The following is a 13760-nucleotide window of genomic DNA, read 5'->3' on the forward strand; positions in this document are numbered from 1 at the left end:
TGACTTCTACTCATTTTTTTCCTGAAGAACTCCTTGCCTTGATGGAGTGAACGGTTCTAGGCAGGAGCCTAGCTGCACACGTGGTCCATGACTCCTGGGCACACATGGCATAATTTGAAAAGAGCAGAGTGGAGGAAAACGGGAGAATTCTGAACACATCCTGCCACGTGGCATCCACTTGCATCCGTGTACCTGAGGGATCGCCCCCTTTCAGACGTTTGCTTCCTTCCTCCCACCCAAATTAAGGTAACACTACTTCCTCCAGGAGACTGTACCTACCCTCTGGCCTGTGTGATGTGTACAATTTCCTTAAATTTCCCCTCTGCCTTAGAAGCAGCTGTAATGGCTTTTTTAAAAAATAGAATTCTCAATTAAATTTTGCAGTATCCCTGAGTTTATTAAAACTACCCTGGAGTTGCTAGTCAAGCATAGCTTGGGTATCGGCTTTCAGATTTCAGTAAATCCCAACAAGCTGCCTTCCGCTTCCCTCGACATTACTGGAGACAGAAAGCCCGCTTCATTCAGCCTGATCCACACACGCACAGCAAGGCTGGAACACACAGCTTCTTTTTTTTAGAAAGCAGTGTCAGTGCACAATACTTTGTTAATGTGTCAGTTGTTAAAAACACACACAGAATGACGCTGCACATTAGAAAAGCCTTTGAGGAACCGCAAATCCCTGCTCCCCCTCTGACCACTCTCACTCTCCGCTTGCAAGACATGCAGGTGCTGTTTAGCGCCACACATAGTGGGGACGGACAGGGGACAGGTGGTGACCCCTCAGAGACTGAGCCAAAGCACCCCAAGCACATCAGGACTTAAAGCTGCAGCTCTGGCTCCAAGCGTTTCCATTCGAAATTGAGTGTCGACCCCAGGAAGACAGAGAGAGGCCACAGTCCCTGGGGACGGCTGTAAAATGCCAAAAGGAGCACCGGGCTGAGCAGCTCTGGGTTCACCGATGTCAGCCATGTCAGGCGAGTGACCTAGGCTCCCCAAACACCTCAGATGCTTCTTCTACGTAGAGTGCTCCCCAGAACACTCTGCCAGGGGCACCTTATGGCCAGGGCGGTGCAGAAAGGGTGCTGGACCAGTTGCCAGAAACCCTGGTTCCAGATCCTCAACCTGCAGGTCACATAACTGTGCGACTCGGGCAAATTGCGTTACATCTCTGAGCCTCCATTTCCACACAAAACAGGGGTAACAACACTCTGCGTGGCTGTTGGCAGGACTACACAGTTAACACAGGCAGAAGCTCCTAGGATGGTGCCTGGCACACAGGAGATATCTGGTGACTGTCAGGCAAACTGGATACCTGGATGAACAAGACAAGCACGTGACCTTCTGAATCCCAAGGAGCTTGAACCAAAGGCTGTGGTCAGCCTCAAAATGTCCACGACGGGCTCGGAGCCACCATGCTCCCCAGCGGATGGTGCTGACAGGCACCCTGGAGGTTCACGTTTCCCAGTGTCTACAGGTCAGGTCGTGCTGCTTATTAATCTAGAGGCCAACCCACTGGCACAAAAAGAGGACAGAGGGGAGCAGGTGAAGGGTGTTCCGATGCCCAGCTCCTGCCTTCTGCTCTGGCTGGACCCACTGGGCTGGGCGCCTAGCGCCATCTAACCCAGCTGTGGTCAGAGACTCAACACCTCCCCTGCTCCCAGGAGCAAGGTGCCAACAGCACTACCTGCATGGGCTCTGAAGATGCTTTCTCATTCTCAACACAAATTGATAAAACGAAGCTGAGAGTGCCAGGGCAGGTCTCCAAGGCACTGTTCAGTGACAGAAGCTCAACCCCCATTGGCAAATGCCCATTAATTACTACATCACGCTAAGCCGGGCACTTACAGGGACACCAGGGAGTGGCCAAACCTCTTTGAGTCTGTGTACATGTGAAAACTCCCCAAATCAATGCAGTGACTCAACCATCACCAGCATAATGATCGTAAGCTTCAACCCCCCACTTACGGTATCTCTCCCTTTAGGAGAGCAGCTCCTCTAGAGATGAGAAATTAAACCAGAGGTTTCCCGTCAGAAGACAGGGGTCTGTCCAAGCCCAGGTCCCTCTCTGGTTCCAGCCACTGAGGGTGGTCCAGACCCCAGGTGCTGCGGCTGCTCCAGGAGCCAAGGACCCTTACCTGGTTGGGGGCCTCCGGCGGCATGGGGGATGGCGACTTGGACTGGAAGGCGTCCTGGGAGATGAACCCTGAGTCATGGGAGGACACGCTGGACAGCCTCACAGGCGCCTGCTGGGCCAGGCTGGAGCCGCGGTAGCGGTAGTGGGAGCTGGGCGAGTGCGAGTGGGAGCCGTGGGAACCGCTGGACCGCGAGTCGCTGCTGTTGACACTGTTCAGGCTACTGCGGGGGCAGCGGGGGAAGGGGGACAGACGACACGGGACGACAGGAGAGAACATCATGCAATCAGCCCCCGGCCCCAAGAAGCAGTGCAAACGGCGAGCCATGTTTTCTAAACACCCAATCATTAAGCTAGTAAACAAAAGTGTTTTCCTGTGAGCAAGGGGTGGGGGGGACACCAGCCACAGAGACTCAGTTCTCCGACGGCACAATGAGGCGTCCTTAGGATGGAGGCCCGTGATTCTAAAGCTCTGCTCTGTCACCTGCCACCAAAGCCAGGGGACCCGATGTCCGCGGCACGAAAAGGGCTCATCTCATCTGCTCGCAACCACTGTGACCCTGAAGCCAAAACCGCTAAGGCTTCAGCATGACCCGGTTGGAACACCCAAGCGTCTCCTTTCGATGGACCATCTGGGTCCAGGAAACCAAAGTCAACCCGGCCAACCATCGCTCGGCACCCAGAGACTCCTCAAGGAGTCCCCCGTACAGAGTATCAGCAAATCGACTCTCTTTGTGTCCATGTGTTTTACATTTTATTTACAAAGTTGGTGCTTTAATGAATGGCTTGACCCTGAACACAGGTGTTTCTCTGTTAAAATACCTGTGGGCCCGGCAAACAGAACACCAGGCAAGAGGCAGGCAGCTTTCAGGGACTAAAGGTCATCAATCTAAGCTGTTTGCTTCCAGGATGCAACAGTAAACAGGATTTCAGAAAATGACACATGCCCTCTGGTGTTCTGTCTGCGTTCCATTTCCAGTCGTAAGAGACAGGTCCTACACTCTGTCTAATCACTCAGATTACGAAACCCAGAAAACTGGACAAAGTCTTGTGGTCCAAACAAGCAGAGATGACATACAAGAGCAGCTGGAGAAGCATCAGAAGGCGTGAAATAAACAACCCAGCCTGGGATTAGGATGTTTGTGGTTTCTGCTCCTAAACCCGCAAGAGATTCTTGTCAAATTTTGCAAACTCGGACAGCTAATAAGGTAGTCTAGGGCTGTGTGACTGTTCTATACCAGAATTACTTGTTCCAACAGAGATAGGGCAGTGTGCTGGAGGGAAATCACTGGGGACATTTGCCAGGGGTAATTATCATGATTTTTTGCTTTTCCCCCTGTCCGCCAGAGGAGGGCACTTGGACACTGACAACAAAGCTCATTGCAATTCCACTGCAGCAAGCTCAGAACTGGTGGTGTCCACGTGACATGATCTTCTATTGAAACTAAAACTGTAGAAAGAAAAGATACTTATGCAGCTTTGTTTTACACTAATCGAGATAGAGTTTTCTTGGTTACCAAACAAAAAACGTCCTCAGTAAAAAACGTAAGTAGATGTGTCATACACACGAACACACACGCAGCGCACAAAGGATGACAAGAAACCAACCTCTTCAGGTTGCTGAACGTCAGGATGAGCATCTTAAGTCTGAACTTCCTGCTCCGTGTACACTGCACAAGCTCAAATATGAAATGAAACACACGCACACATGTGTAGAGAGACATTACCAGACACAGATTCGGCAGATCTATCCTGCTCTTTACTCTCAACGCTAATTCACAGGAAGTGGGAATTCATTTGGCTTTGAAAAGTCAAAGAAAAGGATTAGCAGGTGAAGTGTACCAAGAAAGGAATGATGCACGAGGATGTTTCCACCCTCACGGGAAGAGAATAAACTTGGCGGTCAGCAAGCCAAGAACGGTGCTCAACAGAAAACTGCCAGGAAACGGCGTCGCCAATGGCAGAACTATTCCAATGGATTCTCACTGTGAGTCACTAGGTAACGCTAGTGCTTCACAGAGCAGTGATGGGAGTGGTTAACAGATCAAGAATTCTATTTACTTTATGAAGCCCTGAGACCAAAACTGGGGGGCAAATGAGGGCATGAGCCACTGTTACTGCCTTCACTTGTTCTGGCGACAGCAAGATGAGTCTGCACAAGAATCAACCTCTGTTTGCCCTTTTTTTTAGCCCATGTGCTTCTTACTCTGCTAAACAGGAAGATCCAATGCGAATTCGTAAGATGGGAAAATCCGTACAACGTACACTGAGTGAGAAAGCTGTGGCCACTGTTCTAAGACCTGATGGGATTTTCCTTATGACCCGAAACTAATCCAGAGACTAAAGAGTGAGACCAAAATCATGATGGGATCCTTTCACCTGATCACCATTTCCTGTTTCAAATGAGCCATTTTAGAGCTCAAGACTGACTCTAATGCTCACATTAGCATAAAGAAAAATGCTGTGTCCCTAAAGCAGTGGCCCAGCCCGGCCTCACTTACCTGCAGACACTTGATTTGCGGGACATGGTGGTGCTGGGGGAAGAGGGTGGAGTCTGGTACGACCAACTGTAATCAGAACCTTTCAAGTCCAAAATCACCTAAGGGGACAGAGCCAGGAGGGTAAGCAAGGTGTTGAGAAGCGAAACATTATCTGTCCAATCTTAACAGCCATCATAGCGTCGAAATTCTGCCATCATCGAGGAGTGGGGATCAAAGAAAAACATGTTGTTAAGATCTTTTTTTAATTAAAGAATCATAGTACCAATTCATCAACATCACAATCCTTTTTCTAAGACAAGCAAAAATATAATTAATGCGAAGAGGGGAGGAAAACCACGACATATCCGTCAAAAAAGAAAGAGAAAGATTTACAGTTAGTTACATTAACGATTTATAAGAGCCACTTACACCCAAGGTTAGAATTTGTAGGGTTTTTGCTTACACCACCACATAGACAATAATGGTTTCAGGATGTGTTGATCTTATTACATCTTAGCTACCTGATATTCAGTGGTCAATTGTGCCCTGTTTGACCCTTAAAACCTGACAGAATCAAGAGAAACCAATTCTTTCACAATTACTTCTACATCTGTCTCCCTCACTTGACAAAGAGCTGTTTGAGTATAAGGTCTACCTTCCATTCATACAGTAGGTGCTCAATAAATGTCTACTTACTGAGTGAATGCCTGCAGGCTATAGTCTGATAAACACAATTTCATAGGATGGAAAATATAAGCTCCCAAATTTGTCTCCCTAGTTGGCTCCCAAGGCAGTGATAAGAATTTTATACAAAAGGCAAAGGCCAGCACATGATTTATCACCTGCTCACCCAAATATGTCTCTTCCCACTGGATACAGTGTTAATGTCACATGAACCAAATGAATCAACATTTAAAAAGTCACCTTGTTCATAAGATAAGAGAAATCCTCATGCACTACATACTTAGAATGGGAGAAATTCAGTAAGAATGATTCACAATGATGACCAAGATACACCACTGTCATGTCTCTAGCAGAGTTAATTTCTAGAGGGTCAGTGAACACATGGTTAAGAGCATGGGTTCTGGAAACTGACAGCTTGGTTTAAGTCCCAGTTTTACCAGTAACTACCTGATTAAGTGACTTTCTCTCTCAGTGCCTCAAGGTCCTCCTCTGTAAAATGGGGATAATAGTAGAGAAAGTCTATGTAAAGAGCTTAGAGCAGCGCCTGGTACACAGTAGGTGCTGTATAATGACTAAGGAAGATGATTACTATGCTTCACGGTGTAAAACATGAATGTTATTTAAAATGAGATATTGCTGCAAGGAACCCTCAGGGCCTTGAACCTTTGTCTCTTTGGCTTTCTCTCCCACGCTTACCCCTTGACTCCTACCTGTTCACTTGAAGAGGGCAGCTTGTGAGGGTCCATGGTCAGGCTTTTCAGATCTTCTGATATGGTCTGCAGGTGAGTTATTTCCCCTAGCATTGAGATTTCTTCTTCCTGAAAGTAATTCACAACCCGTTATGAGTGAGTCACTTTATCATCTTGATCCAACTGTTTTTATTAGGGACACTATCTAACACTTTCAGCTTTTCAGAAAAGGCATGCAGGGACTGATGCATCTTTGCCGAAGCTATTACCAGCCCTTTTGTGGAGGAAGTGGAGAGGAAAACGAAATCAGCCACGATCATGGAGAGACTTGTGCACCTGGGACAGGGGTGAACGGGCCACAGCCAACACGTGGGGCTTCCTCGAAGTGTCTGGGGGCTGGCGGGCCTGCTAGGGTGGTCCGCCTGTGTGTCCTCACGGGATCCTGCAGCACAGCCCCTCTGCAGGCCACGACCTGCCCTCCCCACCCCCGAAGTCACTCGGCTTCAGTGGACGGCAACTATTTGGAGATGCTTTGGTCCAGATCTGATAGCCCTTTGTGACAGCACATGTGTGTTCACTGGAGGTTAACTTTCCCCCTTCTTTCTTGTTTTTTTCCACAACGTAATCAACGGCAAGTGAGGCAGGAACTATGGAAGAAACAGCCATTCACGTTACCAACGCACCAAGCTGCAGCTGTGGGACCAGGGAAGCACGAGTCAGGGAAAAGTGCTACGCTCAGGGGAAGAACTCGGATTTGGGCATCTTGCTACGGCTGAGCAGAGGGAGTTGGGGCACTTCTACCAGCTTCAAGAACACCTACAGCGTAAGTTTTCAAGGCATGCAGCCGATTTACTTAAAAAATAAGTCTGCGTTGATTCACTGCGGCTTTTCCCATATTAACCTCACAGTCACTCCTTGGCATTCAGCTTGGTCAGTGGGTCTCAAAATCAGCTGGAGGACTTGTTTAAAACCCAGATGACTGGGTCCTCACCCCCAGAGTTGTCGATTCAGTAGGGCTGGGTTGGGCCTGAGCATGTAGGTTTCTAACCAGTTCCCAGGTGCTGCGGCTGGCCTGGGGAGCACACTTTGAGAACCACTCTGCAGGGCCTTCTTGACTTGGGGAGAAAAAGTAAGTGGAACCATCAGTGCTTAGAACATAGAGTGGGCCATGCAGCCATCAGCAACTTGCAGACAACTATTCACCCATAAAAACGACTCCACCATCACGATTCCTGACACACTGCAGCTTCTTAATGCCTCCAGGATAAATAAGGAGGCTCTCCTCCAAACTGCCAGTTTATGCCTTCTGGAACTTTCCACCAACTCACAATCACAGGCCGCAGCATAGAGATGAAGGTGCAGAACCGGCCACGTTCTTCGATCAAAGCCTTCCGGACTGCCTGCTTTTCTGTTTCTTCCAACAGGAGATACTTATCGTTGACGTCTTGGAGCGCGCTGTCCAACTGGGGCTGGATGTCACCTCGCCCTGCAAACGGAACAAAGCCCCAAGCTTGGCATGCTGAAACACCAGCTCCTGGAACCAATGCCCTCCTCCCTCAGGTCCTTGCTGGAGTAGAAACCACAATCTTCCAGGACTTTTAAAAAGTATGTATTTATACCCAGAAAGGATTTAAAGAAGCTGTTTTTCTAGGGCCAGCCACTTCCAATTTCCAATGCCCAAAGAGCACATTTATCCTGGTTTATTCACGACAAGTAAAATTTCCTGGGGTAACTCGTCCTGACCTGCATTCTGAAGAGGCTAAGGGATGAACAAGGTGAGGGCCTATGGATGTTTCCAAAAATGGGCACAAGCTGGCTTTGCTGGGTCATCCTCAATGAAAGAGCCTCTGTTTAGACAGAAGTTTCTGTCCCGGAATACAAAGGTGGCAGGCATCAGCTCTCTTGGCTCTGGGGGGCCCCTGGGACGCCCTGGCAGTTACTTTAATTCCCTAGTGGAGAGTCCTGAATGCCCTTCCTGTAGAACAAGCCCAGCAGCAGAAACACCTGCAGTCAGGTCTCTGCTGGTGGAGGACTGAAGGGGGCCTGGGTGCGGAGCCTGGCCCATGCCCGGGAGTCATCTGGCCCTGTCCACACAGCCCGGTTATGCAGAGGCACCCATTTCTAGACTTGTCGACAACTCTAGAACTTGGTGAGGCAACTATCTTCATAAAGTCTTATTTGAATGCAGCCATGCCCATTCATTTACAGGTTGTCTATACCCGCTCTCGTCACCACTGCCGAGTAAAGTTGTGACACAGACTGTTTGGACCCTGGACTGAGAAGGTTTACAATCTGGCCTTTTACAGAAGTCTGTATAAACATGGGCAAACAGGCACTGTGTCAGAGGGCATGGCTACTGTAAACGTGATCTGGGGACAAGAAGGGGACTGTCCCCGAGACCAGCTCCTGAGCTTCCACACTGGGCTCCCATGCTCACCTACCACCTGAACCAGAGGAAGAATTTCTAAACTTCAGGACAGAGGCTTGGACTCTCCGAGTCCAGCCCCCAGTGAAATGCCACCTGTGTATACAAGTACTCAATAGGTGTTTAATAGATGTATACAACAAGTACTCAATAGATGCTTTAAACAGAATATTGGAGTGGAGGGGCAGTAGGAGTTATCCAAGCAAACCTGCTCCCAGTTCAGAGGAGGTGGAGGCCTAGAGAAGGGGAGGGGCTGTCCAGGGCCATTCAGGGGGGCAGGCAGAGTCAGGGCAGAGCCCACACGGCCTGACCCTCTGACACTGGACCCCTCCTCCTCCTCTGCCGGCTGCCTCAAGCCGAGGGACTGGATTCCACTCGCCTCCTGGGAAGAGGCCTGACCGGTCATCACGTACCCCTCCTTAACAATGCGAATGCCATAGAGCAGGAGGCCCCAACCCCTGGCCTGTCCGAGGCCTGTTAGGAACCGGGCTGCACAGCAGGAGGTGAGCGGTGGGCAAGTGAGGGAAGCTTCGTGTGCCGCTCCCCACCCCTCCCCATTGATCCCCGTCGCTCCCTACACCTCCCCATCGCTCCCGTTGCTCGCCACCCCTCCCCACCGCTCCCCGTCGCTCCCCACCCCTCCCCGTCGCTCCCCACCCTCCCCGTAGCTCCCCACTGCTCCCCGTCACTCCCCACCACTCCCTGTCTCTCCCCGTCGCTCCCCACTGCTCCCCACCGCTCCCCGTCGCTCCCCACCCCTCCCCATCACTCCCCACCCCTCCCCGTCACTCCCCGTTGCTCCCCACCCCTCCCCATTGCTCCCCACCCATCCCCGTCACTCCCCCGTTGCACCCCATTGCTAGCATCACTGCCTGAACCTCCCTCCCCAACCCCTGTCCATGGAAAAATTGTCTTCCACGAAACCAGTCCCTGCTGCCAAAAAGGTTGGGGAGCGCTGCCGTAGAGAACACTAAATGCAATGTGTTATCTGGTTTGAAAAAGTAGAGGGTCAGGGAAAACTGCCTCGTATGTAGGAATATATTCTGTATTTTCTCACAAGTAGATGAGAAAGCTTCATTTGGAAACAGAGGCAGTCAGGTGTCAACAACATCCAACTAGCAAAAGTCACTGGATTTTTGGCAGGGGTTAAGTCCTAAGTTAGCACAAAAGGGGACTATCATGGGCAGTCAAAGGTCACCCTCGAAACCGCCTTAGATGGCATTCAAGTATAGTCCGTGCTCCGTATGTGGAGCCCTCACTAGTCAGGTGAGCACAAATGTATGCTGGGTACAGCAATACACAGTGTTTAATTCCATGCTGGAGGGATTTTATCCAACGATTACATTACGTGAGAATTTGCTCTGAGAAGTTTCGCTGTGCTTTCAAGGTGACCCACTCACCCATTCCTCCACTCAGTCATCGGTCACCATCTCCCATCCTACACCCCCCATAATTCTACCAGTTTTTCCAGTTTCTCTACCATGGTCACTGTTTCCATTCCTTCCGCCAGGATGCCAGAGAGCCACCCTCCCACATTACCTGGCCCTGAGTCACAGGTTCCCCAAGTTTTTAGTGGACAAGACACTTGTCAAAGCATCCTCCCATTCTCCCAGGGGACTTGCAGGGAAGCAAGGGCTCCCTCTTGACACAGGCCTCATGGAGGGTGGGCGGGTGGGTGCACCTCCAGCCCCATGAGATTGGGAGTTTTCTCTATTTTTTTTTTTGGCCACGCAGCATGATGCCGTCAGGGATCTTAGTTCCCCGATCAGGGATCGAACCCAGGCCCTCAGCAGTGAAAGCACGGAGCCCTAACCACTGGACCACCAAGGAATTCCCCAGCATTTTAAAATAGAGGAAACTCTGGGAATTCCCTGGAGGTCCAGTGGTCAGGGCTCCATGCTTTCACTGCGGAGGGCCCGGGGTTCGATCCCTGGTCGGGGATCTAACATCCTGCAAGCCCTGCGGCATGGCCAAAAGAAGTTTTTTTTTAAATAAATAAAATGCTGACTTGCGCAGATGAATCCACATACACCGAATGTGTACATGATACAAGTCCTCTGGTAATGAAACTCCCTGTGTCTCTGCAACCTGCCAAACAGCCTGGCCAACCCCGGGCCCTGCAGGTGAGGCCACATGGTTGCGGCTGTTCCAGAGGCCTCCTTGTAAGCCTTTCAGCCTCTCCAAGGATGCTCCAACTAAGGAACCACAGAGGGCTGCAGACCAGGTCAGCATGTTCTTAACTCCAGAGGAGGGAGGGCTGATGATGGTAGCAATTTCTTTCAATACCAACTTATAACTATAAGAAATTGGGGAGGTATCTTTACGTCCTTTCACAAGTTACAAGGCACACACCTATCTGTAATGAATGACACTGACTTTTAAAAATACGCTGACATAGGAAAGCAAAGTGACTAGACCCAAATGTTACCTAATCTGGTAAATATAAGCTTAAATTATTCTATGATTAGTCAAGTTATTTTCAATGTGTATTATGTTATAACTAAAGGACTTCCAAATTGTAGTATTCTAAAATAAGTATAATCTATAAAGACTGCTATAATTAGAGTGAGTACATTTCCATGTGGGATATATCATAACCTAAAAACACAATGTTTATTTCTTAAATTCGCTAACACAACATGTAATTATATTTATTAAAAAACGACTGTGGAAGAAATTATTCCATGTCCCTGTTGGATGTACTGGTTTTAAGATACAGTCATCTTTCTAGATCCACAAATTCAGAGTTGTATTGGCACTGACTTAATATACAAAAACCTGTTCATTTCCCTCCCATCAGCAATGCGAGGAGAGCCACTGCCGATGACCTCAGTACAGGTCCTGGCCATGCCAGCTCCCACATGGACTTGACCCTGTCACCTATTTCACCTCTGCTACTGCCACCCTCACTGTGCCACCTTGATCTCTCACCTGGACAGCTCCATCAACCCCTAATAGGCCATCCTGATTGCATTGAGACCAGCTCGCCCAGAACAGCCCCAAATTCCTTTCAAAATGCAAATCTTATCACTTTTCAGTAGCTCCCATTGCTTTCAAGAAAAGTCTAATGTCCTTAACATGGCCTGTCCTGCAAGGCATGCGTGGGTCAGCTTCTTAGACCACCCTCTGCCTTTCCTCCTCCCCTCCTCTGTCCACTTCCCAGGCGCTTCTCCAGGGTCTGGCTCCATACCTACACATCCACTCTCCCTCCCCACCTGTCTAGCACCTGTTCACCCTGCAGGTCCCGGTTCTTCACGAAAGCCCTCCTTGAACTCTTTCACCAGACTAAATCCTCTTACTTGATTCTCAGAAGTTCCTTATACACAGCCTTCACGACACTCCTCCCAATTCTAAGTTTATCTTTATTTCTCCAGTCCTTTGATTGACGGCAGTCTCCCCTAGTGATCAGGAAGCCCCACGAGGACAGAAACCACAAATATTTTTGCTCAGTGCGGTACCTTCTCTGTCAGCACACCTGCTTGTAAGGCAGGTACTCAAATATTTGCGAATGAATGAGGCACTGATATAACAGCCTGATCTGAGTTTGCTCACTGGCTCAACCATCACGCCCTTAAATGGCCTAACAATGGAAAATGAGCAAATTCCAGAGCTGTCCATCAGCCAAAAGAAGAGAGGAGGTGCCTTCAACAGGCTTTCCAGACAAAATTCCTGAGCAAAGCATCACTTGTGACCTTTTCTGGAAAATCTAAGTCAATGCAGTCTCGAGAATTTTTTTTTCCCCTGCTGGTTTCCAGGTCTTGGTTGGATTCATGCTGGAGAATTCCGCTGAACAACAGCCAGCAGCCCCTTACTCCCTGCACAGGGGAAGTCATGTGATTATTCTCTTTACAAAAAATGCTCCTGGGGCAAAGCACTATTAATGGGCACCGTGTCATGGGCCAAAGCAGCACCCCTAAAGGAGAAAAGATTTGACTTTTTTTTTTTAAAGGAGAGAGAGGTCACAAAGCATTCTGGAATGAAACCAAGATCCCATATTTTCCCAACATTTACATTTTAATTTTCCTTAATCTACATACACATAAACGTTCAACGCAGGAATTAACACCCCCATTTGGCAGAGGAGGAAACTGAGACTGAGGGAACCAGGGTGGCTTGCAAGTCCCTGAGCTAGGAATGGGCGCAGACAGATGCAACCCTCCGTCTTTCTCATTCAGAAGCCCACATTCTTTGTAGCTTCATGCTCACAGCAAACATAAACCCTGGGGACAAGGCGGAAGGGGCCGAACGTTCTACATAGTAACAGCCTGATCAAAAAGGCAGTCAAGTGCTTAGCGTCATCTGGAACCTCCCAGCCTCTCCCTACACGCACTGCAGCCCATACCTGAGCCTCGGGGCTGAACCAAGCCAGATGCAGGCAAAGGGCTTTCCAACGGGCGAGAATCAACCCAAGACACACTGGGCCAAGCTCACCGTCAGGAACACATCCAAAGTCCTCTTTTCCCCCAGACAGACGTATGGAGAAGCCATTGGAACCCCACAAAATAACTTCAATCTGCCCCTGACACACTCATGCAAATACCGTATTTCATCTGAAGACGCCCACTTTTTCACGTTTATACCTTACAAATTAAGATGTCTTATAGTCAGTGGGGATGTCATCGTGTAATCGGCATTTTTTTTTTTTTCTTTTTTCATCAGTCAGAAAATAATAGTGGGCTTCCCTGGTGGCGCAGTGGTTGAGAGTCCGCCTGCCTTTGCAGGGGACACGCGTTCGTGCCCCGGTCCGGGAAGATCCCACATGCCGCGGGGTGGCTGGGCCCATGCGCCATGGCCGCTGGGCCTGCGCATCCGGAGCCTGTGCTCCGCAACGGGAGAGGCCACAAGAGTGAGAGGCCCGCGTACCGCAAAAAAAAAAAAAAAAAAAAAAAAAGAAAAGAAAAAAGAAAATGATAGTGCATCTTACAACTGATGGCATCTGAAGTCAATGGAATACGGGATATAAATACTGAAACATGGGGGTATAGTTTCAGAAATAGACATGCAAGATGATGCTGGAGATTAGAATTTGGAGTGAAAAATTCTTTTTCCACCAAAAGGTGGCTATCCTTATTATCGCTACATATATCATCTTCTACTCTTAATATCCTGCAGCGGTTTTTGATCGATTCCCCAAAGCAAAACCAACCAGAAATCAAGAGAGAGAGAGATTTGATCAGATAAGATTGGAAGCTTTTGGACTTAACCATTTTCTTTTTTTTTTTCTTTTGACTTAAACATTTTCAAACAAACTCAATTTCTGTTATTCTTTCAACAGGCTGTGCCTCAGTTTCCACTCATCTGTTAAATATAAAAAACAGTACCAGATTCGCATGGCCGATGTAAGACCAACC

General features: G+C 48.9%; 1 protein-coding gene across 7 annotated transcripts in view; it reads right to left on the minus strand.

The window, feature by feature from the left end:
• Nucleotides 1-13760, minus strand: part of MTSS1 (MTSS I-BAR domain containing 1) — a 165219-nt gene that overhangs the window by 8999 nt on the left and 142460 nt on the right. For all 7 annotated transcript variants that reach the window (XM_027132395.1, XM_027132396.1, XM_027132393.1 and 4 more), the window contains 4 exons: nt 7313-7470; nt 6006-6113; nt 4633-4730; nt 2136-2355 (listed from right to left, as the gene is read on the minus strand). In XM_027132395.1, the coding sequence (XP_026988196.1) occupies nt 2136-2355; nt 4633-4730; nt 6006-6113; nt 7313-7470 (584 nt within the window). The remainder of the gene's footprint in view (nt 1-2135; nt 2356-4632; nt 4731-6005; nt 6114-7312; nt 7471-13760) is intronic.

The sequence above is a fragment of the Aethalodelphis obliquidens genome, unplaced genomic scaffold (assembly GCF_003676395.1).
Source record: "Aethalodelphis obliquidens isolate GAN/ISIS:26980383/991018 unplaced genomic scaffold, ASM367639v1 scaffold41, whole genome shotgun sequence".
Classification (NCBI taxonomy): domain Eukaryota; kingdom Metazoa; phylum Chordata; class Mammalia; order Artiodactyla; family Delphinidae; genus Aethalodelphis; species Aethalodelphis obliquidens.